The sequence below is a fragment of the Sphaerodactylus townsendi genome, linkage group LG02 (assembly GCF_021028975.2).
Source record: "Sphaerodactylus townsendi isolate TG3544 linkage group LG02, MPM_Stown_v2.3, whole genome shotgun sequence".
NCBI classification, from domain to species: Eukaryota; Metazoa; Chordata; class Lepidosauria; order Squamata; family Sphaerodactylidae; genus Sphaerodactylus; species Sphaerodactylus townsendi.
In genome coordinates, this window is record NC_059426.1 from 132255 (window position 1) to 158157 (window position 25903).

The 25903-nt window shown below is 43.8% G+C and overlaps 1 protein-coding gene across 5 annotated transcripts in view; it reads right to left on the reverse strand.

Annotated features, from left to right (window-relative positions):
• Window positions 1–3629: 3629 nt before the first annotated feature.
• The window catches only part of ANKRD44 (ankyrin repeat domain 44), a 99351-nt gene continuing 77077 nt past the window's right edge, over window positions 3630–25903 (reverse strand). For 2 of the 5 annotated variants that reach the window (XM_048483484.1, XM_048483483.1), the window contains exons 18-22: window positions 24745–24890; window positions 23081–23163; window positions 21788–21870; window positions 20119–20210; window positions 3630–9357 (exon numbers count right to left, since the gene is read on the reverse strand). In XM_048483484.1, the coding sequence (XP_048339441.1) occupies window positions 9089–9357; window positions 20119–20210; window positions 21788–21870; window positions 23081–23163; window positions 24745–24890 (673 nt within the window). In that variant the 3' untranslated portion in view covers window positions 3630–9088. Of the gene's footprint in view, window positions 9358–15182; window positions 15351–20118; window positions 20211–21787; window positions 21871–23080; window positions 23164–24744; window positions 24891–25903 lie in introns of all 5 variants that reach the window. The other 3 variants (XR_007243453.1, XM_048483485.1, XM_048483486.1) reach the window with 3 other exon arrangements.

Below are 25903 nucleotides of genomic sequence, written 5' to 3' on the forward strand. Positions count from 1 at the left end.
ATGAAAGTGCGTGAGTTGCAAGATGTTGTATCTAATCTGAAGTATGATGTGTTGCCCCACTGGTGGTCAGCCCTTTGGAGTTGGCTGCCAGGGGGATGGTTAAGCGCTGTTGTACAATTCTTCATTGGTTTAATCATATGCCTCGTTGTCGGATCTTGCCTTGTTCAATGTGTGTATCTGCCTTTGCCTGCTGTAACGCATTTGTAAGAAACCCTTTGACTTTTCCCCTGCGACGCAACCAAGGTCCTCATGTTGCACAAACAGCATCAGCCAGCTTGAAGCGAGTTCCTGGGGAGGAGCAAAGCGTCCACTCTAGAATTACTTAACCCCAACTGATTGGCTTCCCTTCCTAAAAGCGTTAGAAGCGGGGAGATGTAGGGGTGAGCCCGCGAACCCAGCAGAACAGTAGAAAGAGCTTGGAGATGCCCGGTGCCGACTCACGATGACCTTCTGGGTACGCTGCACGCTCCCCAACCCCGGCTCCCCGTGAGTCACGGGTCATGAACACTTACCTGACTCGCCCGGTCTACCAGGTGTCCCACACAAAGGGACAAAAGGGCTCTTGCCCTCAGGTGAGGATTAGACCCAGACGCGGATGCTTCCTCCCGCACGTAGCCACCCGATGAGATCATGCATCACATGATGATCTCCCGTTCTCCCGCTCTCCCGACCTCCCGCCTGCCCGACCCCTTTACACGCCCCCAGTGAAACCCTAATAAAAGGTGCGAGGGGCGAGCACACGGCAGAGTTGCCAGGATAATGGGATCCCGCGCTTCCTGCTACTGGCTCTCTCCACTAGATGATATCTCCGCGTCTCGTCTCTTCCTTGGGGCCTCGTGGGCAAGACTACAGATGAACCCTCGACCAATGAGGGAGTTTGTCGCCCTGACATTTTATTCCCTGCCCACAGAGCAGTGGTGCCCTCCTGCCGCCCCAAACAGCCAGGCCGAGTGGCGGAGCAAATGTAGGGGGCTTTTTCTCCCCCTCCCCCTGGAGAAGCAAAGTCACCTGTTCCTTTCTGCCTTGCACGAAACGTCTCCTGGTCGGCAAGAGGGTGCTGGGGCTTGCAGATGGCTGCCAAGGAGGCAAAGGCCAGGCGGATGGCCAGAGACCCACGTGCTGGACCGGGAAATGCCTGGCGGGATGAGCGTGGCAAGATCACTGCCAAGGGGGAGAAATGCAAAGAACAGCCCTTGGTAATTCTGGGCCAGAGCTCCCTGTAGCTGCTGCTGCTGCAGCCCCTCCCCCCTGTGGTTCCTGGCAGATGGACCCCCACAGTGGGGGTCGGGGCAGAAAGCGATGGGGATGGGGGAGAAAATTCAGGTTTTGCCCCGAGCGCCATTTTCCCTAGAAATGCCTCTTGACTGTGAGGCTGTAATGTTGGGAGCCCTTTGTTTCAAATGTTGTTTCAAATGTTGTTTTAAATATTTTGATTGTATTTTACCAGGACTTTAATAGGTTTTGATAGGATTTTAAGAGGTATTTTAACAGGACTAATAGCCTGCAGAGCTGCTCTGTAAATACTGTGAATTTTTCTTCCTTGACCCTGCTTGTCTGGTATCTGTAGTCTCAAAATAATTTCAGTCTATGTAGTTCTTGTTCCTAATGTTTCACCTACATCTGTGGCTGGCATCTTCAGAGGTGTATCACAAAGAGAAGTCTGTTACACACTGTGTCCAGTGAGAAGGGACTCTGCAGTGAGTCTTGCCTTTTAGGAGGCCACCTATCTACGGGAGTGATTATAGATGATTTTGAACTTGACATGAGATCTACCAAAGTACTAAATGGACAAAAGATTGCTTTCTCTGATAATGGCTCTCCACAGCAACACTTCTTGTCAGGTTAAGTACACTAATGATGGGCTTCCCACCTCCAAGATCCCAACCGAAAGAGGGGTTAAACAGGGGGGTGTATCGGTTCCCACACCATTTAACATCTTTCGTAAGGATTTGTTCCCCACCCTGCACAAAGTAGATTCTCACTGTTTTACTATCAGGAACATGAGAGTCCCTATGATTTTGCTCTCTCACACTAGAGTTGCTCTTAAGCGTCTTCTCTCATGCTGTGCTCTGCAACATCAACAACTTGACTCGGAATTATGCGAAGTCCAAGATTACGTCTTTCTCTAGCACGTGGCGTCCTTCAAGATGGGTCCTCAATGGTGTGGCTCTTTCACATGTTAAGTTATTTAAATACCTGAGCCTGAATTACCATTTTAGAGCAGGATGGTTTGCCCACAGGAAAAAAGCCATAGTAACTAGTAAAATTACTACAGTGGCAATTCTATGCTTCTTTTACGGAAAAGGACATGAGCATCTCCCAGTGGTGTTAAAAGTTTTTAGTGCCAAAGTGTGCCCACAGCTTCTGGATCCAGACATTGAATGTATTCAGTTTAATTTCATGTATAAAGCACTTGGCTTGCCTCATTTGGTGCCCTATGCTGCTCTATGTCTGGAAACTGGACAGCATCTACTTGAAACCAGGGCCTGGCGCATCACCTTGACATACTGGACCACCCTCTGTTTTATCTGGGAGAGCAAGAGTCTTTCATACCAGGCCCTAACTTTACTGCATTCTTCAAAGTGGTGGACCCCTATTTAGGGCCAACTAGGAAGGATGGGACTTCCGGTAGACTCCTTAGTTATGCTGTCCTTTAATGAAGTGTTTAGCAGAATCAGAGACAGTCTCTGTGATTTAGAGTATCAGAGTCTGATTGATAAGGCTAGTAGATTCTGCTCGCCTTTGTATATTGGCATTTCTTTGGGGAAAACAAATATATCCAACTATTTATATTTACTTCCTGAACCCAAACTCCGATGGCGAGATGTAACATCATGCCATCTTCCCTGAGATCTGGTAGGAAATGAAAATACCACGCCATGAAAGGCATTTGTAGCATGTATTGTGAAGAGTCAGTTCATCATATCCTACACCATTGTCCTATATATAATGCAGCTAGGGGGAAGTTCCTGGCACCTGTTGATTGACAACAGCATTCTCACAGACCAACAGAAAACCCTCTTCCTTCTGAACAATGGCCTAGAGTTGACTGCAAGGTTCCTCTGTATTGTAATTGCATGGCACTCTTAATGTAACCTTTGAAACATTTTATTCAGTTTTTAAATTATCATTTTAGAGGATTTTTAAAATATAGATCACAATTTTGCTATATGCTCTTTTATAAATTTGTATTTTCAATGCATGTATTACTGTTGTTACCTGAATGCCATTAAAGGTTTCAGTTCAGTCAGAGTTTGTATTTATGTCACATAATGTCTTTATGTTAGCTTTTAGCTGAATACATTTTGTAAAAAATTACTGCCAAAAGTGTAAGGTGAGGCGTAAGGCAAGTTAGTGTCGCAGCCACTGTCTGTACATGGTGATGTTCAAGCTAATCTGAGTGGCTTCAGTGAAAGAGAGCGGATGTTGGTTAGCGAATGAAAAAAACCAGGCATTTGCTGAATAATCCTAACCAAAATGTGATGTGTTCAGTAGACATGTTCTCTGTGTTCATGTGTTAAGAGTAAATACATTGGCATGAAGCGGTTTTCCTTTTTATGCATTTTAAGATGTACGCAAATATACAGAAACCTGAAGATATTCAGAAGTACTGAAACAACGTACGCCAGTTTTGCCACAATACTTGTATCATTTATTTGTAAAAATATCCATCTGAATGCATTTCCATATTAATTTGCAGTTGGGATACTCCATTACAATTAACTCAGCATTCAGTAGTTGAAAAAGATTCTTGTGCTCAGACAAATTCAGGCTGGGGTCCACATTAACCTCTCATTCCCATTTGTTCAACCAGCCCATTTAACTTCAATGTTAGGTCATTAAACTTCAGTTTACATTAAAAAGTTAGCAACAAACCCACCGAAACCATTCAACAATATTTCATATAGTTTATTACAAACATTTCATACAAAATGTAACACTGGCACCAGATTCATGTCACTGTGGTTTGTAAAGATATATTGCACATGCTAAAAGCATAAAATATAAAGACAAAACTACAAAAACATTAGATATTGGCTTTTTAATATGTATATCACTGCATAACAAACCCACATAATTGTATTTTATACACACTCAAGATTGTCACCATTTTAAAACACTCTTCCCAATAACAATGACCTAAAGTTTGCTTTGTGTAATAAGAAAATGTTTCCAGCACTGCAAAAAAATTCTGCCCAATTCCTATACAAATTTAACATATCAATTTTCATGTTAATACAAGCAGAATGTTTGTTTTTTAAAAAAACACATTCAAATAAAGGTTTGAAATGAAAATGTACAGGTATTATATTGCTTCAGTATCACTCTAGTGAAAGAAAGACATATAATACAAACCCAGCATACACAAATATAAAAGGCACTCTAAAAGTTTCTTACACAATGAAACCCAGATATGTTATCAAGTTGCTAAACAAGAACAGACCAGGAAAAAAACCCTAATTTTTACGTATTGGTTATAAGTCATAGTCCAATGCAGCATACGTTTGCTGCAAGCAGTACCAAACATACTACAGTGCCCTTTTAGTAGTGATAAACAGAAATCCCCTGAGCTAGTTCATCTTAACAGTTGAAACAACAGAAACCAACAAGCGATACATTCCATGCATTATAACCCTGCAATTGAAGTTTCGCTGATATTAAACCCAGTTGCCAAGGCAGGAACTAGAGTGTAAAAGGATGCATTATGCATTATGAATCTTTATCAGGGTGATGCTTTTCAGTTCTAAAGACAGTTATTCAGAAGCAAAATCCTACTAGCTTTCAATGAGCAAAAGCGCTTAGCGTCTAATAAAGGAAAAAGTTTACCAAACGGACCAACCAAACCTTGGTATTTGCTATAATTTAGAAATAGAACTTTGTCTGCTACAAAACAGTATTGCCAGTTCGAAAAGAGAACATTTAGAGTGCGATGCACATGCCGCTGAAGTTGACTGCAAACGTCTCATTTTAATTGTTGTGGATTGCACGGTAACTTCCGTGATAAAACTATTTTGAAGCCTCCTTTGCAGCATCCTAATGGCATGCGCAGTCCTAAGCATGTGTTTTTGGAAGCTGTCCCAAGTAAGTATGCATAGACTGACTACAGGTTTCAAGAAAATAAACAACCCAGAAGTATTCCCAGCCATTTGTGGGATATGTGGATATGAGACATCACTGTCAAATAGCTAACGTGGAAAGACAGCAGTCCGTAAACAATGACTACTTGAAATATTATCTCTAAAAAGATATGAGTTAATTTAATCTTCAGTGAAGAAACATTCCCTGCTTTTTCCTTTGTGTGTGTGTGTGTTTTAAAAAAAGATTCAATGTAGAAATAAGTGAGGGATTTCTGCTATGTTCAACATAGACACATTAGTTCTACCCCATTTCAATTAGTTATTGATCTTCAGCAATTTTCTCAAATGAATGTTTCGGGGGGGGGGGGAGTGCAGTACAAATAGGAAAGAAAACACCACAATTTTGATGCTCATTTTTCCCAGTGTAGCCAACACAGAAAAAGAAGAAATGCTAATCTTTTACAGTCCGTAGCCCAAGAGGTTTTCCATTTCAGTTTCAAGCTTTGGAAATGTCCCATTTAACAACCCACCCACCCACCTTCTGATCCCAAACAGCTAGGTAAAATACAGTAGATAGCAACACCATAATGTTACCAGGTGGCCGTCAATTAGATTTTTTCTCCTCAGTTATCTATGTTCTTCTCTGGCCCTACTCTTAACACACAGTATTAATGAAATTGGCTACTGTTGGGTGTTTTAGATGTTCTCACAGCAGTTATGGCTGCATTTGTTTTCTGATGAAAATGAGAATGTGTCACATGGATTTCACCAATGGAATACTGTTGATAGATGAGTAATGAAGCTCTCAGAATGACATGCGTCCCACAGGATTTAAAGTAGTAGATTTCAGCCCTTCACTTCAGTTTGAACCATCAGTTTAGGTGAAGGTCACCCCCACCGTCTGTGAAAGGGTATAGTTACATTCCAGCTCCCTGTGGCGTTTTCACATTTTTCAGAAGCAGCCCTAGCACGGGGCTGCTGTGCCTCCACAAAACTTGCTGGCTATTTGATGAGCCTGTGATTGCTTCTTGCTATCACAGATTTATCACAGCTTGGCAGTGAGGACTGTGCTGCAGGACTGTGCAATCCGTAACTCTTCTCAGGGTCCTTCTGAAAACAAGATGTTTTGTGGCATCTTAAAGACAAACCATGTGTTGGGAACTTCTGGCAGGTCATGGAACTCCAGCTACTGAATGATGTGCTCCTCTAGAGCCCTTATTTTTAGATGCCATCAAAAGGGCTTGCTACCTGCATGAGGTTTCATTCTTCCTGCCTGTTTCTGCTTCCTGAGAGGGCCAGCAGGACTAGAAGGTGAGCTCACTCAACAGCGGAGAGAATTCTTTCTAGCACAGGAAGATCCAGAAACCCCTTGCTAGTTGGCCATGCAATATTCCATGCAGGCTTGCAGCACAGAACAGTCCTCCACTCCAATGAGGTCACAACCCTGGCTCTACCTCTTCCTGTTATGAAACTCTGATGACATTTGACTTCCTGTCATGTGTGCTTGCTGCTCAGTGAGTCCCATGCTGCTGCTGCCACCTAGGCACTGGAAGTGAACCCCAAGACTGGAAAAGACGAGGACCACTGGACTGGTTTTATTGAAGCATATGCGTTCCATAGCTTAGAGTCCAGGATCTTTATGTGGACCAGATCCATAACTCAGGAAAACTTCCCACACTATGCATTTTCTACAAAATACGTATTTTCTTTGTGCCAGCTGTGCAGGGTATGCATGTATGCACATATATTGCCTTTTTTCCTTCAAAAACCCAAGTAAGGATGAATGGGGAAAATATCATTCCTGTTTGTGCGTATTTATAAGGGAACAGTGGCAATTTATATACACTCGTACCTTTAAGAACTGACCCTGTCCCCCATGTAGTAAACACATGAGTTCTGTACCCAGCTACAAAATGTAGAATAGACAACCCGGCACCGAAGAGGCTGGCTAGAAGGGAGAAGCTGTGTGAGACTCAGGATGGCTAAAAAAACCATCTCACTCTGACAAGTTTTTTTTTCTTTTCAGTCTAATTGGTGGATGTATCTAAAATCCAGCTAGCTTCAAGCAGGGCTGGCGGGAGGTTCTCCCCAGTTCTCTTTTAGTTTTGAACCAAGTATGGAACACCCTTTCCTTGCCAAGGGGTTAAATCCAGCACAAATTGCCTGGGCTGCCCCCTCTGGCATGGCCAGAGGACCACGAAGCATGAAGCAAACACCCACGCTTCCCATCCCAGGTGGCCAGGGGCAGAGTCTTATTTTCACATCACCATCCAACTTGCAGTATAAGAACTGGAAACAGCGGCTATGTCGTGTGCCCGTTTCATCTGTCAGACCCAAGCTATTAAGCTTATCGAGATTCAGAGATAAGAAGACAGATGCAATCAAAAACTAAAAAGGAGAAGAACAAACCAAGGTCATCTTATTTTTTTTCTGGGCACTTGTTTCATTTTAAATAAATATAAACACACTTAACAGTAAAAGTATAGGAACATTTGCTAGCCTGGAAAAATAAGCTGTGATCAACACATTATCATCAGTTACAAATGTCCAAAAGTCTACTAGAAATTTGTGTCTTAAAGTGTACAATACAGCCAAGACTCTTCATTACATAAAACTCTTTGTGTGTGGTGTTTAGAAAAGTTTTTTTTTCACTTGCCCTGGTGAAAAAAGAACAAAAGTCTTCCCGTATAAGAGACTGATGCCATTTGGTCCTCATGATATAGTAGCTGGTTAGTTCTCTGTCTTTTAAAGTCTTATTCTTCGTTCCATGCATCTTTCTCAGGTGAGGGACAGGGTCCATTTGACCTAGAAGCTTTGGCAGAAGGAGTAGATAGATTCATAATGTGGATGTTTAATAAGACAGCAGATGCCAGCTGGCCTTTTTAAGTACATCACAATCCCCTTTATGTACTTCCTCATGATTTGCATGTTTTGGGCTCATCTGCTGTGTACACCTTAGGACAACGATAGTAATTACAGAGAATACTGATTTCATAGATTTTGCAGATGTTTAAAAGTGGGTAACATTCACGATAAAAACATACTTCAGTGTAGAAATCCTAGAGTTAAAAAAAAAGTTAGTTTGGATTGGCAAATCTCAAACATGTATATGAATGGTATCAATTTCTAGGCTTTTGTCTTTCCTTAGAATAGTTCATTGGCTGAAAGCACAGGTGACTCAAGTTCCAGGGACCCTTAACTGTAGAGTGCAAATAAATCATGCATGCTTGTGCCAAATGTAAGGAAATGTAAGGCAAACCACGCCCACCTTACCCATAAAGCCTTTGTGTGGTGACTGAGGCAAACAGGTTGGGTTCTAAACATTTGCAAACTGGTAAAAGGATGATGTAATTAATGCCTTTTAAAAGTGCCTTTTGTGTATTTAAGTGCTTCACACATGGTAAATGAAGACGTTTAAATTTCCATTGAAAGTGGTGATTTCGGCAGCTCTTTTTTTTTTAAAGAAAAAATGATTGTACCTTTGGTTTGTATAATAACAAAGTTACCTAAAAAACATGAGACTACAGAGCTATAAAATAGACAAGAAAAGTGAAGACAAATTTGTGTTCCTATTAACTGAGAACAACATGCTGGAAATATGTCTTCGTTTTAACAGTATACTATAGCTAACATATGTATATATGTGTGTGTGTGTGTGTGTGTATGTATGCATGTGTGTATATACACATACACACACACAGCAGTTCCCTGTTTACTTGTGCTGTCAAAAACGAAAAAGGCAGTTTTGTCTTTCTGCATAAAACAGGAGGTAGAAACTTCCACTGGAACACTTTGAGGCCTATGAAAAGGATGATATAGTGGAGGGAGCGTAGCAAAATTGCATTCCAGTGAAAAACCTCTACTTTTTTGAAAAGCTGTGCAACTGTATGCCTTCTGTTTTGTGATCATTCCATCCACAAGGGGAAATTCAACCATCAATTCTGGGATTTGGGAGTAAAATATCAACTTAAATCCCAATGGAACCAAGAAAAGGCGTTGGATGCTAAAAGTTAAAACGTTTCAGAGTCCGAATCGTTTTCATTGTATCCATTTTCTGCTCCTACATCGTTTCTTAACAGTTTCTTGTAGGAGTTATTGGTGCTGCTCATACTGGAGCTACTGCAGAGTGGAGTCCTGCTCAAGCTGTCTTTTTTAAAACAAGCGAAGTTGTGACCCATCATAGTGCTGGAAGGAGAAAAAGGCGTCATGGTAGCCAATATGAGTGCCAGACAGTCAGCCACGTCTTTGTTAGGAGCGCAAGCCAGGGCTGGCGTGTGACCTGGGCACAAAGGCAGACAAAGCCACGGTTAGTACTGGGGGTCCTAAGATGGCGCATTCCTTAGAGGATACATCTCTAGATGAACTTGTAGCTTGGAGATGTATGTTTAGTCACAACCACAGCAGGCAAGGAAGGGTTACTTTTCAGACCAGACATGCTAGGAAAGGGCACAGGTCACAGAGTGGTTTAAGCTCAGATGATCTTGACAAGCAACGTTTGAAAACAAGAAAAAAGCCACAGGCAATTTACAGCCTCCACAAAAGTGAAATAAACACATTCTGCAAGGACAAAACAACTTCATGACCCCAGCCACCTTTAGCCTCAATTCATATCACATGAGTACCTCTCATTCAATGGCCTTTAAAAATGAACGTACAATACTTAAGAAAATTACCCAGCAGACTGGGTGGGAATGCAGACGCATAACCTTTCAATCAATCAATCAATTTTATTGAAAGCCATAGGCCATTACAATATTACAATATTATTACATTAAAACTTCTGAGCCAACTTGTTATTCCAACAGGTAAGAGAAAAAAAAAATTCACTAAAAATCCATCATGTGAACACTAAGTCTTTCACTTTCCCCCCTACAGTATGTCTAGATTGTATTCCCACCTAACTTATACCAATTTAGGTTTGATCATTTACTTTATTACGTTGTTGGAGTGAATCTTTGTAGCTGCCAAGGCGAATAGGCCAACCCTATAGGATATATAGGGATCCAAATCCGCAAGGAGAAGGTATAATTTGTCTGACTCATAATATACCTGGGACAGGGATATGAAACTATTCAGAAACTTAGCCCTAGGCTCTGCATACAGAGGGCAGTTCAAGAACATAATGAGGTATTAAATCCTCTACTTCCCTGTTTGCAGATACAAATTAAGTTTGTTCAACTGGTATTTTGGCATTATCTGCAACTTCTAAATAATTTGTTGGCATTGTTTGGAAATCGTAATGCTTGTCATAGCCTTCCTTATCTTAAAGCCCCTGAGTAATGCCAGCAAGATAGGGGAGGCTCTACAGTGATGATCCCCTTTTAAGGTGACTATACCAGGGAGCAAACTTGGAATGTAAAAAATTATATCTCTGTCCATACAGGTTATCTCGCTTTGAATATCCAGTCCCGAAGATTACATTGATTTAAAATTGGTGAAGAGAATAAATGATCTGGAACAGGAATAACTGAGACAATATATTATTTAGGGAGGGTATTATGTAATTTTGGGGCCTTTAGTAATATCTGCAGACTTTGATTCCCCAAAGCGAAGTCGGTTTTAGTGAACTCTTTTAGCGATATTTCAAAATTGCCAATTCAGCTCGAGCTTTAATAGAAGGCGAAAGCCGAGTTCTGCCCTAGGAGGGGGGGCTGCTGGCGTTCACTTTAGGGAGTAGGAGAATTAGTTTAGAGGGAAAGGAGTTTTTTGAATAGTTTCTACCTATTTTATGTGGGACTTGGACGATTTCCATCCCCAAATCTCTGTAGCACATAGAGGTAACATAGATATAACTTTGGTTTTAAAGATTTTTTTTAGGGCTGGATCAACTAAATGACCTCCTTTGTATGTGAAGAGTAAAATCTCAATATTGCCCCAACAGATTTTTTTGGGCAGCTGCTTTGACCACTGCTAAGTGGGCATTCCAATTTAGTGAAGGACTGAATGTAACACCTAAATATTTAAAATAATTTTGCATTGCTCTATAGGAATATTATGGATGTTCCAACTGCTTATTTTCTTGGTCTTTTCTTGAACACCATTACCTTAGTTTTGGAATAGTTTATGAGAGAGGGCCTCCTCTCTGCAGTACTCACCCAAACTATATAGGAGTCTCAACAAACCATTCTTTGTAGAAGTGAAACTAGGACCATATCATCTGCATAAAGCAGAATTGAAATTTTCTGTTTTCCTAGCGAGGGGGCAAACATAAATTCATGGCCAGTCCAGCTTAGGAATTATATCATTAATATAAAGATTGAATAAAATGGGGGGCGCTCAAACTTGTAGCCCTGCTTTGACTCCTTTCCTACTCTAAACCCACCATCTGTTAGAGGAAGCCTGATGTAATTTACTCTGACTCTTTGATCCATGTATCCTACGTGCAGCTCTCTAATAAGGGAAAAGTGGCGTTTATCCATATTTGTGTTCAGCAATTTCCACCAGAGTCTTTCTCTACATACTGAATCAAAAGCTAGAGAGGCCAAAATCCAACAAATGCCGTGATTAATATAAGGCTTTTCGTTGGAGCCTCTTATGGCCTGGAGATGAGACTAATTGATATAGTACAAGGCTTTTGTCCCTTCCCTAAATCCTGCCTGTTGTGGGTGTAATATGTGATTCTCAGATTTCCCAATCTTCTAATTTTCCAAGGAGGAGATATTTACCATATATTTTAGAGGCAGTGTTCAATAGGCTTATTAGGCTGATAGTTCTTTAGGTCATTTTGTCTCACTTTTTTATGTATAGGAGACAATTATGCTGGTTTTCCATCCACTGGGAAAACTGCCAGTTATTGTTAATCTGAGTGAAAAAAGTTTTGGCAAGTGATTGGTACCCACCAAGATGGAAATGTTTTGAACACATCATTCGGAATCAGATCTCTCACGGGGAGCCTTCCCCGGTTTTAATAGAACTGATCAAGTTCTCTATTTCTTTCTCTCCTTACTGGAGGCCAATTTGGAGATAGAAGCAAGTCATCAAGGGCACCCTTTCTTGTTAAGTCACAAGAGTAGCTTGGGGACTCAAGGAGGAACTTCGAAAATTTGGGAGAAATGCTTAAACCAAATATCACCAGGTATCTGTGCATTTAAAACTGTGCAACATGAACCCATCCCAGATGAGACCAGAGCCCAAAAATGTGCTTCATTTTTCTCGGTCCTGTGGCTTAGACCAGTGCTTCTTCTTAATTGGCATAATCTAGAATATGCTTTTTTCTTCTGCCTAATTAAAGCTTTATACTGTGATCTTAGTATGAGTATTTGGGAATTTCTGTCTATATCCTTGCCGTGCCGTAAAAGTTTTAAATTATTATTTAATTTCCTCTTTAGTGCTCTGCACTCCTGGTCAAAACATAACCATTAATAAGTAATTTTGTCTCTGACAATATTTTCAGTAATTAAGAAGCTGAATAAAGAATGTAGTACAGAAATTAGTTGGAGATTAAAGGTATAGCACCGTGATGGCGAACCTATGGCACCCCCCTCGCCCAGCCAGAGGCGGCTGCCAGCAAACGCGCTGGGAGTCACGCTGCCCAGGCTGGCCGGGCACAAGGTGTTCTGCCGGCTGGGGCGGAGCTTCAGGGAGGTCCTCTTGAGTCGACCTGATTTGCTGTAAGTACCATCTACCACCCCACAAGTATCCCCCTCCCCCACAAAGCTTGAAAGACTGGAGGCTGGTACGCTTTTCTTGGCATGCAACTTTTGGGACCCCACTAAAACTTTGGGGGTAGGATTAAAACGCAACAGTCTGGGTGAGGGTCTTCCATTGGGAGGAGTACATCTGCCAAGAACAGGGCAGGCGCAGTGGTGCGATTCAGGCACTTGCCCCGATTGGAGTGAACTGTTTGTTAAAGGCCCCCCTCCCCTGGGAGAGAGAGCAATTTTAGTGCCTGGGAGCCCAGGGCGGGGAGGAGAGATCTTGCAAGGTCCCTAGGCTCCTGTTGCCAATTCTGTTCCCACAGGCTCAAAGCAAAAGTACAAAAGACAAAAGGCATTTCACACCGATAAAGAATTGAGCTAAACTAGGCCCCGACCAACTGGCAGGAAAGGGAGAGGAGCATCCCCATCACTTCGAGTCAGCCTGGCAGCAAGACCCCCCCCCCCCTTGTAAGAGAATTAGAGGCCATTCTGGACAGGGAGACAAGCGTTAGGAACAAGAGAGGGTCCATTTCAAAATATTCTCTATGCTTGTATTTTTCTGTTCCTGTTGCATTTTGTGGGAAGTCAAGTGCTGTGATATTGACATGTGAAGGAAAACCGCCATGAATCAAGATGACTGCCTCCACCAATTTAGCTTTCCTGGAAGTTATCCCCCCATGCACAGCATTCTAAGCTTAGGAATTGCCTTCCATTGGCTGCCTTTTACTTCCTATATTTGGTGGGTGGTGGGGTTATTGGGTTTCCAGAAGCGAGTTTAAAGTTTTACTTCCCTCTTCCCGCACCCTCTCCACCTCCCCTGCCAGGCCCCCCAGTGTGATAATAGTGTAATTATTTCAGGGAGATTATTAGCATTAAACCTAAGACCTAGCTTTGGGGAAGCAGTGTAGGTAACCCTGTTAAGCGCTGTTAAACCCCACTGATTTTCATGGGAAGAACTAAAGTGTGATCCTTTACCTGGGAGTAAACTCGGCTGCTGGCAATGGAATCTTTGCTTCTGCCATAAACACTCCCTAGAGGTAAAGTGGATTCGCGATTGAGCGTTACCCGCGGTTGCTTCAAAGCAAAGCCACCGACTATCACCAAGCTTACTCCCGAGTAACGTGCACCTTGGAGCCAACCGTTTTTTCTAAACTAAAACCTCAGTTTCAGGTTAAATTGCCAGGTTGGCACTTTGCGATAAATGAGTTTTGGGTTGCAGTTTGGGCACTTGGTCTCGAAAAGGTTCGCCATCACTGGTATAGCATTTGCCTTACTGTTAGTGAACGATGATTTAATTTAGGAAGCCTACAATAATCGTCAAAATATAACATCAGTGTTATAAGGGATTATTGGGGTGAAAGACTCAGAAGCTGCTGCATAGAACCCAGGCCACAATTACAACTGATTGAACCCTTTTCAACAAAATGGGATCATGTTGGATTGTCCTCTGTATACAGTCAAGCTATTATTTTATACATGTTTTCCATATGAGATCACTATTTTATTGGACAATTTGAGTTGAGTCCAGTAGAACCTTAGAGACAAAGCAAGATTTTGACTCTCAAAAGTTTATATCCCAAAAAAATAGGATGGGTCTCTGAGCCCTTCGGGGGAGGGTGGTATAAAAATATAACCAATAAATAAATGAATAAATGAATGAATGAATGAATGAATAATGAATGAATGAATGAATAAATAAATAAATAAACCTGAGTCTAGATGTTCTGATGCAGACCAACGTAATTATCCCCTGAAACGATTTTACTGAGTTACACTTCAGATTAACTTTCAAACTTTGGGAACCGAATGCTAATATTATCTCTGGTGGGGAAGAGAGACTTGATTATTTCTTAGCAAAGTCCCCGTCACCATGATGGGAAGTATTGTTGAGAAAGAAGATCTGTTCATGGCAAGGACCCCCAGAATACTCCCCATCAACAAGGGCTGGGTCCCCAGCTGTGAGAGCGAAGAGCAAGTTTTGGTCTTACAGCTGTATCATCTAATGCAGTGCTTTAATTTTCCCAACAGACAGGCACGGCTGCTGTTCACATATACAGGAAAATAGTTGTGGACCAGGGAAGACCGTGAGGGTTGAATATAAACCCCAGCTGCCTGTAATTCACATACTGCAATTATTGCAAATATTAAAATCATGCTAGCTACAAACATTAGCTTGAGGGATTAATTATTAAACATGCAGAAATATTCGGGGGCATTCATGCTAGTCATCCAGCTCTAATTATAATTTTTGATACAACTTTTTGTGAATGTATATTTCAACACAGCTTCCTGATATGAATGAACTGCTTTGTGCTACCCCCCCCCGAATACATTTTGCAGGGAATCAGGTGCCATGCAAGCGGTACAATTCTATTCCATTCGTTTTAAAAAGCTGCAGCTTTGCACATACAATGCAGGGCCAGGTTTAAAACTGTATACAGTACTCTGAAGGAAAACTCAGCATTACCCTGAGGTTTCTGACTTTTCAGGCTGATGAAAACTTGGCAGTCTATGTGAAAAGTTGGGATCTTGGGAGAAAGGTCCCATCAACAAAGTTCTTTAGGACTTCCTTACAGCAAATCCACTGATAGGCAGTTAGTGGCATCAAAGTGAGGAAAGCACATCTGCACACCAGCTACAATAAGGTACCCATAACAACAGTCTTATTTATGAGAATAACAATGAACATTAGCTGTATGGCATCATGATTCAGAAGAGCACCTCAGTATAAACAGCAACTTTCCTGCATACGCCCTCCCACTGTAGTCATCTGTACACCCCCTCCCCAATTGTTCACCTGTGGGTCAGTGGACCCCCAGAAACACTGGGGGTCAAACAGGGGATCATGAGAAAGAATTGTCAACTTCTGCCTTGCGTGGAAATGCCTACAGGAACACAAAAGCACATATGTTTACAACAGGGGTGGCCAACCTATGGTGCTCCAAATGTTCGTGGACTACAATTCCCATCAGCCCCTGCCACCATGGGCAATGGTCATGGTGGCAGGGGCACAGTGGATACCAACAGTATGGTTGTGTAAGAACATTTGGAGCACTATAGGTTGGCTAACCACCAGTATTACTATCAGAGGAACCAAACATGTGTTCACTTTACTAAGGAAACCATTCCCTGGAAGAACATGGGGGTCATAGCACACGCTCAGCTGGGACGTAGCTTTGACTGCTAAGCAATGAGCTGCGGTGAACACACATGGCCTCGAGAATAATCAAGGCATACGTTACATGTCACATGAATGGCACACAGGCATTCACTGAATAAACTTATGAACAGAGACTAAGGGATAGCTCAGAATCCCTAAGCCTATGTTCTTTACCCTGTACAATTCAAGATGGATTAAGCTTTGTTCCAGCAAACAGTTCCCCGGCTATCCTGTCAGGAGAACGTTGCTGCCTTCTTGCAGATGGCATTATGGATTGCTTTATAACACTGAGACCCTTGGTCTCCTTATCTTTTATTGAGCAAAAGTGAGAGCAGATTAATTTTCAGGCAAAGTGAAGAAAGATGGGGAAGGCAATGTGGGACGGACAAGCTATCAGACTAAGCACAGGAAAAAGCCAACGCCTTGGTACTGGGTAGGAGCATGTAGGGCAGGGGTAGGGAACCTTTAACACTCAAAGAGCCATTTGGACCCATTTTCCATGGGAAAAGAAAACACTTGGAGCCGCAAAATAATTTTTTTGACATTTGAAAATAAAGATAACTTACTGTATATATTGGTTTTAACCCTTTTACTCCGGCTCATTCTAGAGAAGCGCATGGATGCATCCAGCCCTGCTGCCACCTGCAGGAGGCCGAGGCAGGGCATAAGGGCCAGCAAAACAGAGGCCTCACCAGCCGCCGGGAAAGCACCCACCCAGCTCCAACGGGGCAGGCGAGAGGGGAAGCCCTCAGCGTGGCCCAGCCAAGGCAGAAGTTGACAATGGGGCCAGCGGCTCGGCTTGTGGAGCCGCAGTGCAAGGGCAGAAGAGCCGCATGCGGCTCTCAAGCTGCAGGTTCCCTACCCCTGATGTAGGGGGAGGGGCTTCATTGGGGACTATTCATCCTGTGGACGATGGTAGAAAAGAAAGAAGAAGGGAAGAAGAGTTTGGATTTATATCCCCCCTTTCTCTTCTGCAGGAGACTCAAAGGGGCTGACAATCTCCTTGCCCTTCCCCCCCTCATAACAAACACCCTGTTAGGTAGGTGGGGCTTATAGAGTTCCGAGAAGCTGTGACTACCCCAAATTCACCCAGCTAGGCGCATATGGGAGTGCACAGGCTAATCTGAATTCCCCAGAGAAGCCTCCACAGCTCAGGCGGCAGAGCTGGGAATCAAACCCGGTTCCTCCAGATTAGATACACGAGCTCTTAGCCCCCTACGCCACGGCTGCTCCGGTGAAATGGCAGCTGAGAATTGGCCTGCTTTTCCTGGCCATTTGCTCTCCCTGAGTTGAATCCAACTATCTGTCACTGGGAGATGTTGACCAATGTGGATTGTTCCCTTTATCCCCCACCCCCAGCAGTACTGTCTGACACCAAGATCATGGGAGCCACATGGATCAATAGGGTTGGCAGTTTGGAAGCTGTGCTGAGGAAGGGGAAGAGGATAAAATTGTAGGAGGGACAAATTTTGCCCCTTTCCCCTTCCGTAGTGACATCCTTTCCCCTGGGGCTAATGGTCTATACATGACCCTGAAATCAACTCTTCTGAGGTTGAAAAGGATTGCTGGGGGGGGCGGGGCAGGAAGAGGGGAATTATGGCAGATTCCATGGTCCTTGCGCTCACAGTGAGCTGAATCCAACCCTCTATAAAAGCAGCATTAAATATGGGCAAAAAAATGTCATTTACGCTGGCCGAGTGGCTTGTGGATCTGTTTGGGGTGGAAAAAAACAGTTTTATAAATTTCGTTGTAAATGATACGTTTGTGATCCAAACAGCTACTTTAGGCACACTCATGTGCTTTGGCGAATCCCATGGGTTTTAAACCCTTCCTTAGGATAAATTTTCCCCAAGCTAGGCCCAATCACAGATTCTGGAATTTCCCTTGGTCTGAAAAGCAATTTGCGGTATTTGAGGAAACCTCCCCCCCACCCCCACCCACAGTCTCTGAAACTTGACTAATGCTCTAGTTTTGGTGTGCATGGCCAGATATTTTTTTATTATTATTTATTTATTATTTCATTTTTATACTGCCCTCCCTCGAAGGGCTCAGGGCGGTGTACAACATCAACAAACCACAAAAACAAAATACAAAGTTAAATTAAGACTTAAAATGCAGCATTCAATTATCAAAACTAATTCAGATTTAAAATAGATGGCATCCAGCTATTAAAACTCTTCTTAGAAAGAGGGACAGTGGGTCTCAAGAGTGTTTCTCAGAATGTTTGTTTCGGGCACCCACATCAGCAGCTGGTCTCCCCGAAGGCCTGGTGGAATAGCTCAGTCTTACAGACCCTGTGGAACTCATTAAGGTCCCGCAGGGCCCGGAAAGCTGGAGGGAGAGCATTCCACCAGGCAGGGCCAGAGGCGTAAAGCCCTGGCCCTGGTGGAGGCCAGCAGCATCTATAGAGGCGGGGATCACCAGCAGATTGGCCTCCGCAGAGCGCCTTGGGGACCCGGCGGTGGGACATATGGGGCCAGAGCCGGTCTCAGAGGGTAAGAGTCTGAGGGTCCCAAGGCCCATAAAGGCCCTTAAAAGGTTAGAACCAATACCTTGAAAGGCGATCCGAACTCAACTGGGAGCCAGTGCAGGCTGGCCTTAACCGCAGGCATGATATGGTCTCTAAAGGCACCGCCCGTGAGCAGATGCACCGCCGCATGCTGGACCAATTTTAATTTCCGGATCAGCCGCAAGGGAAGGCCCGCGTAGAGCGAGTTGCAATAGTCTAATCTGGAGGTGACCGTTGCATGGACCACTGTGGCCAGATCCGCTTGGGAGAGGAAGAGGGCCAGCCGCCAGGCCTGGCGAAGATGGAAAAACGCAACCCGGGTTGTATGGGCCACCTGGGTCTCCATTGAAAGAGACGAATCCAGGTGGACCCCCAGGCTGCGAACTGAGGGGGTCGGTGCCAATGAGACCCCCTCCCACACCGGCGGCTGAAAATCCCCTGCCTCCCCCCCACGGCCTAGCCAAAGGATCTCCATCTTCGTTGGATTCAGCTTTAACCTGCTCCGCTTCAACCAACCAGCAACCACCTCCAAACAGTGCTGTAGAGCTGCAGGGGCGGTGACGGCTCCACCCTCCATCGACAGAATGAGCTGGGTGTCATCAGCATACTGATGACAGACCAGCTCAAAGCTCCGTACCAGCTGAGCAAGGGGTAAGATAAAACATTATGAAAGGAGATTAAACTTCTACATTACTCTCTGTTCCTGGGCCAATATTCTATTTGGTACAATTAATGCTGTTCATCATTAGCTCAAAAAGTCCAGAATCCACATAGCTGTTCTGAAGAAGAATGCTTGAAGCATTGTGTATGTTTGATGGGAGATTATTTTCCTTGAATAGCAGACCCCAGATATCACCTCTAAAATGGGTTCTGAAAGTTTCCTCAGGATGGAAGATTCATCCAGGAGAAACTTAAGGCCAAAGGCCAAAGTTCTGTGCAGAATTAGTTAAAGTGTAACTTTGGATTTTGCCCGAAACAACGATCAGCTACTATTTTTATATCAGGTTACCATCTGAGAATCTTCAGAGGGAAAATTGATGGGTGACACAGGATTAAAATTTAAAGTGTTTGAAGGATGGAAATTGGAAGAGACTAGCAACAAACACTAGTATGTATGCAACATTTCAGACCCCGGCTAGCCCCATCTCCAAAGCTACCCAGAGTCAACCCTGATCAGAACTTGGATGGGAGACCACCAAGGAAGTCCAAGGTTGCTATGCAGAGGAGGACAGCAGCAAACGAACTGTATTAGTCTCCTGCCTTGACAACCCTGTGGTGTCAGGTTCGCCACACGTTGGTGCAACTTGACGGCACTTTCTACACATACAACTTACTACATGTACAGTGTGTTCAGGATGGGGAAATAGTCTGATCTCAGAATGAATGTCGATTGGAGTTGTTTTTTAACTAATCATACTTTAACGATGTATTTAACAAAGGACTCTTAAGTATCAGAAGTCAAACATTTCTGAAGCCTTTTGCACAGCTAGAAGAGTCTAACCCTATTCCTTGCCCAACAACGAAGCAGTGGAAAAAAGAAAAGAAAAATCAAGGGGACTGGTGAGTTAAATAAAATGTGCTGCAGTACACAAGACTACCGCTTTATTATTGTAATTCTTGAAATATTTAATTATTGTTAATTGTGATCATTAGCATTGCGCAACCAGTTTGTGTGTGCATTTTTCAAATAATTCCACTCCCACAAACACAATTATCGATGAAAGATTCTCTTACCATTCCCGTCGATGGCTCGTACGCATGCCCCTTTGGCCAGTAACTCCTCAACCACCATCTTCAAGCCATTCTGTGCCGCAATATGAAGAGGCCTGAAAAACGGAGTATCTCCATTCATCCGGCTCCAATGTATTTGACAGGATCCATCCTGACAGTACAGGATGCTATTTTTTAACAATTTAATCAGACTTGGTATGCCGCCCCTCACCTTTCAGTCTTGGGGAGGCTTTCAACGTTCAATATCACAATTAAAATATTAAAAACATAATAAAGAAGAAGAAGAAGAGTTTAGATTTATATCCCCCCTTTCTCTCCTGCAGGAGACTCAAAGGGGCTGACAATCTCCTTGCCCTTCCCCCCCTCACAACAAACACCCTGTGAGGTAGGTAGGGCTGAGAGAGCTCCGAGAAGCTGTGACTAGCCCAAGGTCACCCAGCTGGCATGTGTGGGAGTGTACAGGCTAAACTGAATTCCTCAGATAAGCCTCCACAGCTCAGGCGGCAGAGCTGGGAATCAAACCCGGTTCCTCCAGATTAGATACACAAGCTCTTAACCTCCTACGCCACTGCTGCTCCTGAGGTGCTGGAAGCTGTGGCCAAATTTTTTAATGGTGTAATTCTAAGTCGTTCTAACCTGTGTTAAATTGGAAGGTGTCATGCTATGTCTTTTTATTTATATGCCATTAAAGGTATTTGATTTGAAAAATTCAATCAATTACATTGTAGTATTTTTATACTGTTTCCAGATGGCGATAAATAATAACAAATCCAACGAGGGTCAGCAGTGCATTTGATGGAAAAAGGGGGAGGCCAGATGGTACCGTCGCTGCTTCAACCATATGCCTGGTGTAACAACACTGTCTTAACAGACCTTGCAGAACTGCATAAGATCCCGCAAGGTCCTGGTCTCAAAGGACAGACTGTTCCACCAGACTGGGGCCACAGCTGAGCCAGACGTCCTTTGGCCAAGGACTACCATCAGATTACTATCCACCAAATAAGCAATCTGTGGGGAATGTACCGTATAAACTCATGTATAAGCCGACTCATGTATAAGCCGAGGCACCTAATTTTATTACCGAAACCTGGGAAAACGTATTGACTCGCGTATAAGCCGAAGGTGGGAAGCCGGGAGGCAGAGGGAGCTCCTTATTTGGGCAGTGACTCCCCCTGATGTCATTGGCCAAATAAGGAGCTCCCTCCACCTCCCGGCTGGGTTTGAGGAAGCCCAGGCAACCAGGAGGAGGAGGGAGTTCCCTATTTGGGCAATGACATCAGGGGGAGTCACTGCCCAAATAAGGAGCTCCCTCCACCTCCCAGCAGGCTTTGAGGAAGCCCAGCCAAGGTTCCCCCTTCACCCTCCGAGGAGGGCAGCAACAAGCGGCTTGTGCAGCCGCAGGGAGGTCATCTCGGCCACGCCCCCAGACTCTGAAGGCCTGAAGAGCCGGCTGGTAAGCAGTGTATAAGCTGAGGGGGCATTTTTCAGCCTTAAAATAGGGCTGAAAAACTCGGCTTATGTGTGAGTATATACGGTAAATGTTTCTGAAAAATTCAAATATGCTTCAAAACAAAAAGAGCACAAATGGAGGTGAAACCCTGCTAGCAGAATGCAAAATTCTAAAAATGATGTGAGGATTTTTATGAAAAGGATTACTTTGGCCAATACTTACGTCTGTAATGCATTGTTTTTTGCGTTAATAAGGCTCTGTTCTTGTATCTTGTCAAGTATCAACAAGGCACATTTTTCATGACCCTGGAATACATAACAAGGTTCACAATATGCTCCTCGAAGTTAAACAAGGAAGTACAAGCAGGAAAAATGTCTATTAAGTTATCCCAAATGTTATTGTTATCATCACCTAAAGAAGGCAGTTGTCCCCTTTGCATAATCACAGTAGAGTCTATATAACATGAGATTTAACTACAGGAATATCTTAATACTACGCCATAAAAACTATTCTGCCAGACAGCACTTGACTTTTTGAAATATGGAGGATTTATAAAATATACGCACAGAACAAACCAGTCGATGTATTTGCTTTATTTGTTAAAATAAATTTGTTCAGAATTATGGAGATAAAATTTTCTTAAGGAACAGTTAACCTTGGAACTTATTAAGAACAAAGGATACTGTTTTTGTCAAAACACATTCACACCTATGAATTTTCATTATGTGCTAGCAAAGTACGAAAGTTATCCAATATTTTTGGCTCCCACAAATTTTCAAAAGGTGTTTCAGAAGGCCAGTACTGCAATTCATTACAGTTTGTATCAGGGCTTAGTTGCACGCAGAACTAGATGTACTGCGGCAATGTATGTCTGATTGTAATGCTTTTGTGGGAAGGGGAATGAAGGCTTAATGCTAGACAAGGAGCTATTCTGACTCCGATCACAGTCCAATGAGGCTTATTTACCAGAAGCTCATTACAACGCAGAGCTCCTGGGTCCTCTCGGTCTCCCCACCACCGCCTGCATCTGGAAGAACAGTAGTTCTATCCCCTCAATTTTCTCTTCTTTTGCCTGGCAGCATCATCCTTTGGAGCCCTCCAGGAGCAGAGCAAGGGAGAACTCTGCCCAGAGCGCGCATATCCTGCACCCCTGCTGCAGCGTCGTCCACCCTGAAATGCCCCTGGAACACCATGCCACACGCTCAGGGCATCGCACCCCACTCTCTCCTGGCAGAGGCCGTAATGAAACATGCCTCCCTTGCCCAAACTCCTGGGCCTTTTTATGTCCATGGCTCACACCCGCCTACAACTGCCTCTTTCCTCTGGCTGGGTATTGCCTCCAGAGACCCTTTGATGCAGTGGGGTCCCCCCATTCAGCCATGTGCCCCGTAACAACAAGATAACTCGGATGCTTCCTCTAGGAGATCAGTTCTGGCAGTGGGTTGGTGACTCACACTGATCATATTTTTAATATCCACATGTATATTGACACAGTGCAACAGAAAATAAACCTACTTTACTGCTAGCCAAGTGCAAGGATGTATTCAAGTCCTTATCCTTCAAAGTTAGATCAGCCTGGGCGGTGTTCACCAAAAAATCTGAGACAGAAATAAAGCATGCCATCAGATTAGTTACCATCCACCTGTATTCGCAACATAGGTGTTAAAAGATACCACAGAACTATGTCATCTGCTTTGAGTTTCATCAAAAATTGTGGACAGCAAAGAACATAAATAAATAAAAAGACAATATACAGGCAAACAAATTATTCATTGCTTATTCAGCACTATACTTCTTTAGTAGCCTCTCAGAACTGCAAGCAGAGTTGCAGTTTGAAAAACACAATACGTAACTGAAACAGACTGTTTTTAAAACAGTCCAATCTGTACAGCTGAAGTTTAGTTCTTTTCTCACTCCAGCTGGTAGAAAGTGCTGTCAGGTCACAGCCAGCTCCATGTGATTCCTGTTGAGGGCAAGAGTGGAGCAACCCGGGACTTCCTGGGTGGTCTGCCATCCAAGCACTAACCAGGCTTAACTTCCCAGAACTTCAACCGGGCTTAACTTCCCAGATCTGACAAGGTCAGGCCAGCATCAGCCCTAGTGAAACATAATGCAACCACTTTCCTAAACCAGTGTTCGAAGCTGTGGCCTTTTCAGTTTTCTATCTTGTATTCTCTAAAACCAACAAGTTCCATATGGTTGATTCCGCACAGGGCAAATATAGCGGGTGCAGGATGCTACACACACACACACACACCATTTGTGTGTGTGTGTGTGTGGGGGGGAACGACTTCGCACAGGTTCTGTACCCAAAATAAGTCTGCCCCATTTCATTTCCCTCAGTCCAGGATTTTCAAAAATTGCTAAACCAAAATCCTTTGCCAAAATCCCGGGTGGCAGCCACTCCCGCGCCAATGGCCAGGCACGAGGCGTTTTATTTCCCTCCCCTCCACCACGCCGTTCACAGTCAGGGAGAATCTGTTTGCTATTGCCCACCCACTGCAGGGAGGCCCCTTTTTCTTTTCTTTTGTGTGCTGCACATGCGCAGTTAAGCAGGTGCAGTCAATCATATCATGGGATGGTCGGCATGGCTGTGGGGTTCGTTTCTGCTTGCCTGCATAACTGGAAATAAAAAAGAGAGAAATAAAAAGAGAAAAAAGAGAGAGAAATAAAATATATATATATAAAGACAGAAATAAAAAAGAGAGAGAAGCATCTCCGTGCGAAGGCACAAAAGCAACCCAGGCCCCCTCTGCACATGCAGAATAATGCCCCTTCAGTCCACTTTCAATGCACTTTACTGTGTGGAGTAGCAAAATCCACTTTCAAAGAATTGTGAAAGTGGATTGAAAGTGCATTATTCTGCATGTGCAGAGGGGGCCCCAGATTGTTCCCATGGGCTCCAATGGCTGCCTGCGTGGCATGCATGTAAACAGGAAAAAGGAAAACGACTGCAACCCGTTATACATTTGCTGTGCAGAATCCACCTATGTCAATCAATTGCACAGACATCTCCAGGCCAAGAAGGGTTCAGGAGTAAAATGCAGAAAAGCAGTAAGTGCCACATGCAACTGTTTTTACATATACAAAGACTGCTTCCTCTTGCCAAGGGTACAGAAGATCATATGGATCTATGCAAAGGTTACTAATAGTCTTTATCAGTTCCTGGCAAAACCTACCTACAGCACCTACATGCCCGTTTTCAGCTGCCATCATAAGTGGTGTTTTCCCTGAATTGTCTGCAACATTTACTTGTGCATTGTGGCTTAAAAGAAGCTGCAAGCATTCCACATGATCGGAAAAGGCTGCTGCATGAAGGGGTGTCCTAGGAGGAAACACAACACAGCTCAGGATGTTTGACAATGAAGAATATTTGAAAAAGCTGCCGGGCATTAATTGTTGTTATAAGGAACTTTTAAGTATGGAAACAACAGTGGAACCCTCACAGACAAAACTGTTGGCATCAATACCTGTATAAAGTATATGAGAGAGGGAGGGGGGGGGGGTAATGTTTCGCAGGTTGACTGGAACCCTCTGAGCAAAGCCTGTAGGGGGCATGGCAGAGCATGCCCCATTTGACCTGCAGGCTCGATTCTGCCCAGTCCCCTCCTAGGGGTTCCCAACTTCCCCTGGAAGGGGCTTTTTTCCTCTTTAAGGCAACTGCTATCACCACCTGACCTTTGTAGGAATTTCCCACTGGAGAGGGTTAGGGCCCCCCAGCTTCCTTGCCAACTCTAAGGCCTGGGCTCTGTGTCTCCTGTTTCCCCTCTCTTGGGTACCACAGGGGTGGTTTACGACCTGATGCACCCCTGGAAGAATAGCTGCCTGACAACTGACAGTCTTCCTCCCGGCACCCTCCATTTAAAAGAGCATGTCCAAGAGGCTTATGTGGTACAGGGAACAGCTACCAGCATCCAACGTTAAAAAGTATTTATTAAAAGGAAAATGTTTACAGCATAATTTCAGCACAGCACCAGACTCAGCAAAGGTTTCAAAAGAAATGAGGGATAAACTCATTCCTCAGTCGCTTTTTCTGTACATACCCTATCAGCTGTTAAAACTGGGCAGGCTCTTATGCTTAGGATGTTTCAGCTGCCTACAGATTCTCCATTACTTGGGAAAAAATCCTTCAACTCCTTGTCAAGCATATGGTCAACATGACTGCCACCTCCAGAACTCCAGCAAGAACTCTGCCTCCTCCAGTGGTCCAGCCAGAAGAGGGATTCCTCTTTCCTCCCAAGAGTTTGATCAGGTTCCAGTTCCCAACCCCTTGACCTGGTCAGTCGGGGCCAAGGAATCTTTTCTTGCTGGATCTAAGCATCTTCTTTCTGAGGCCCT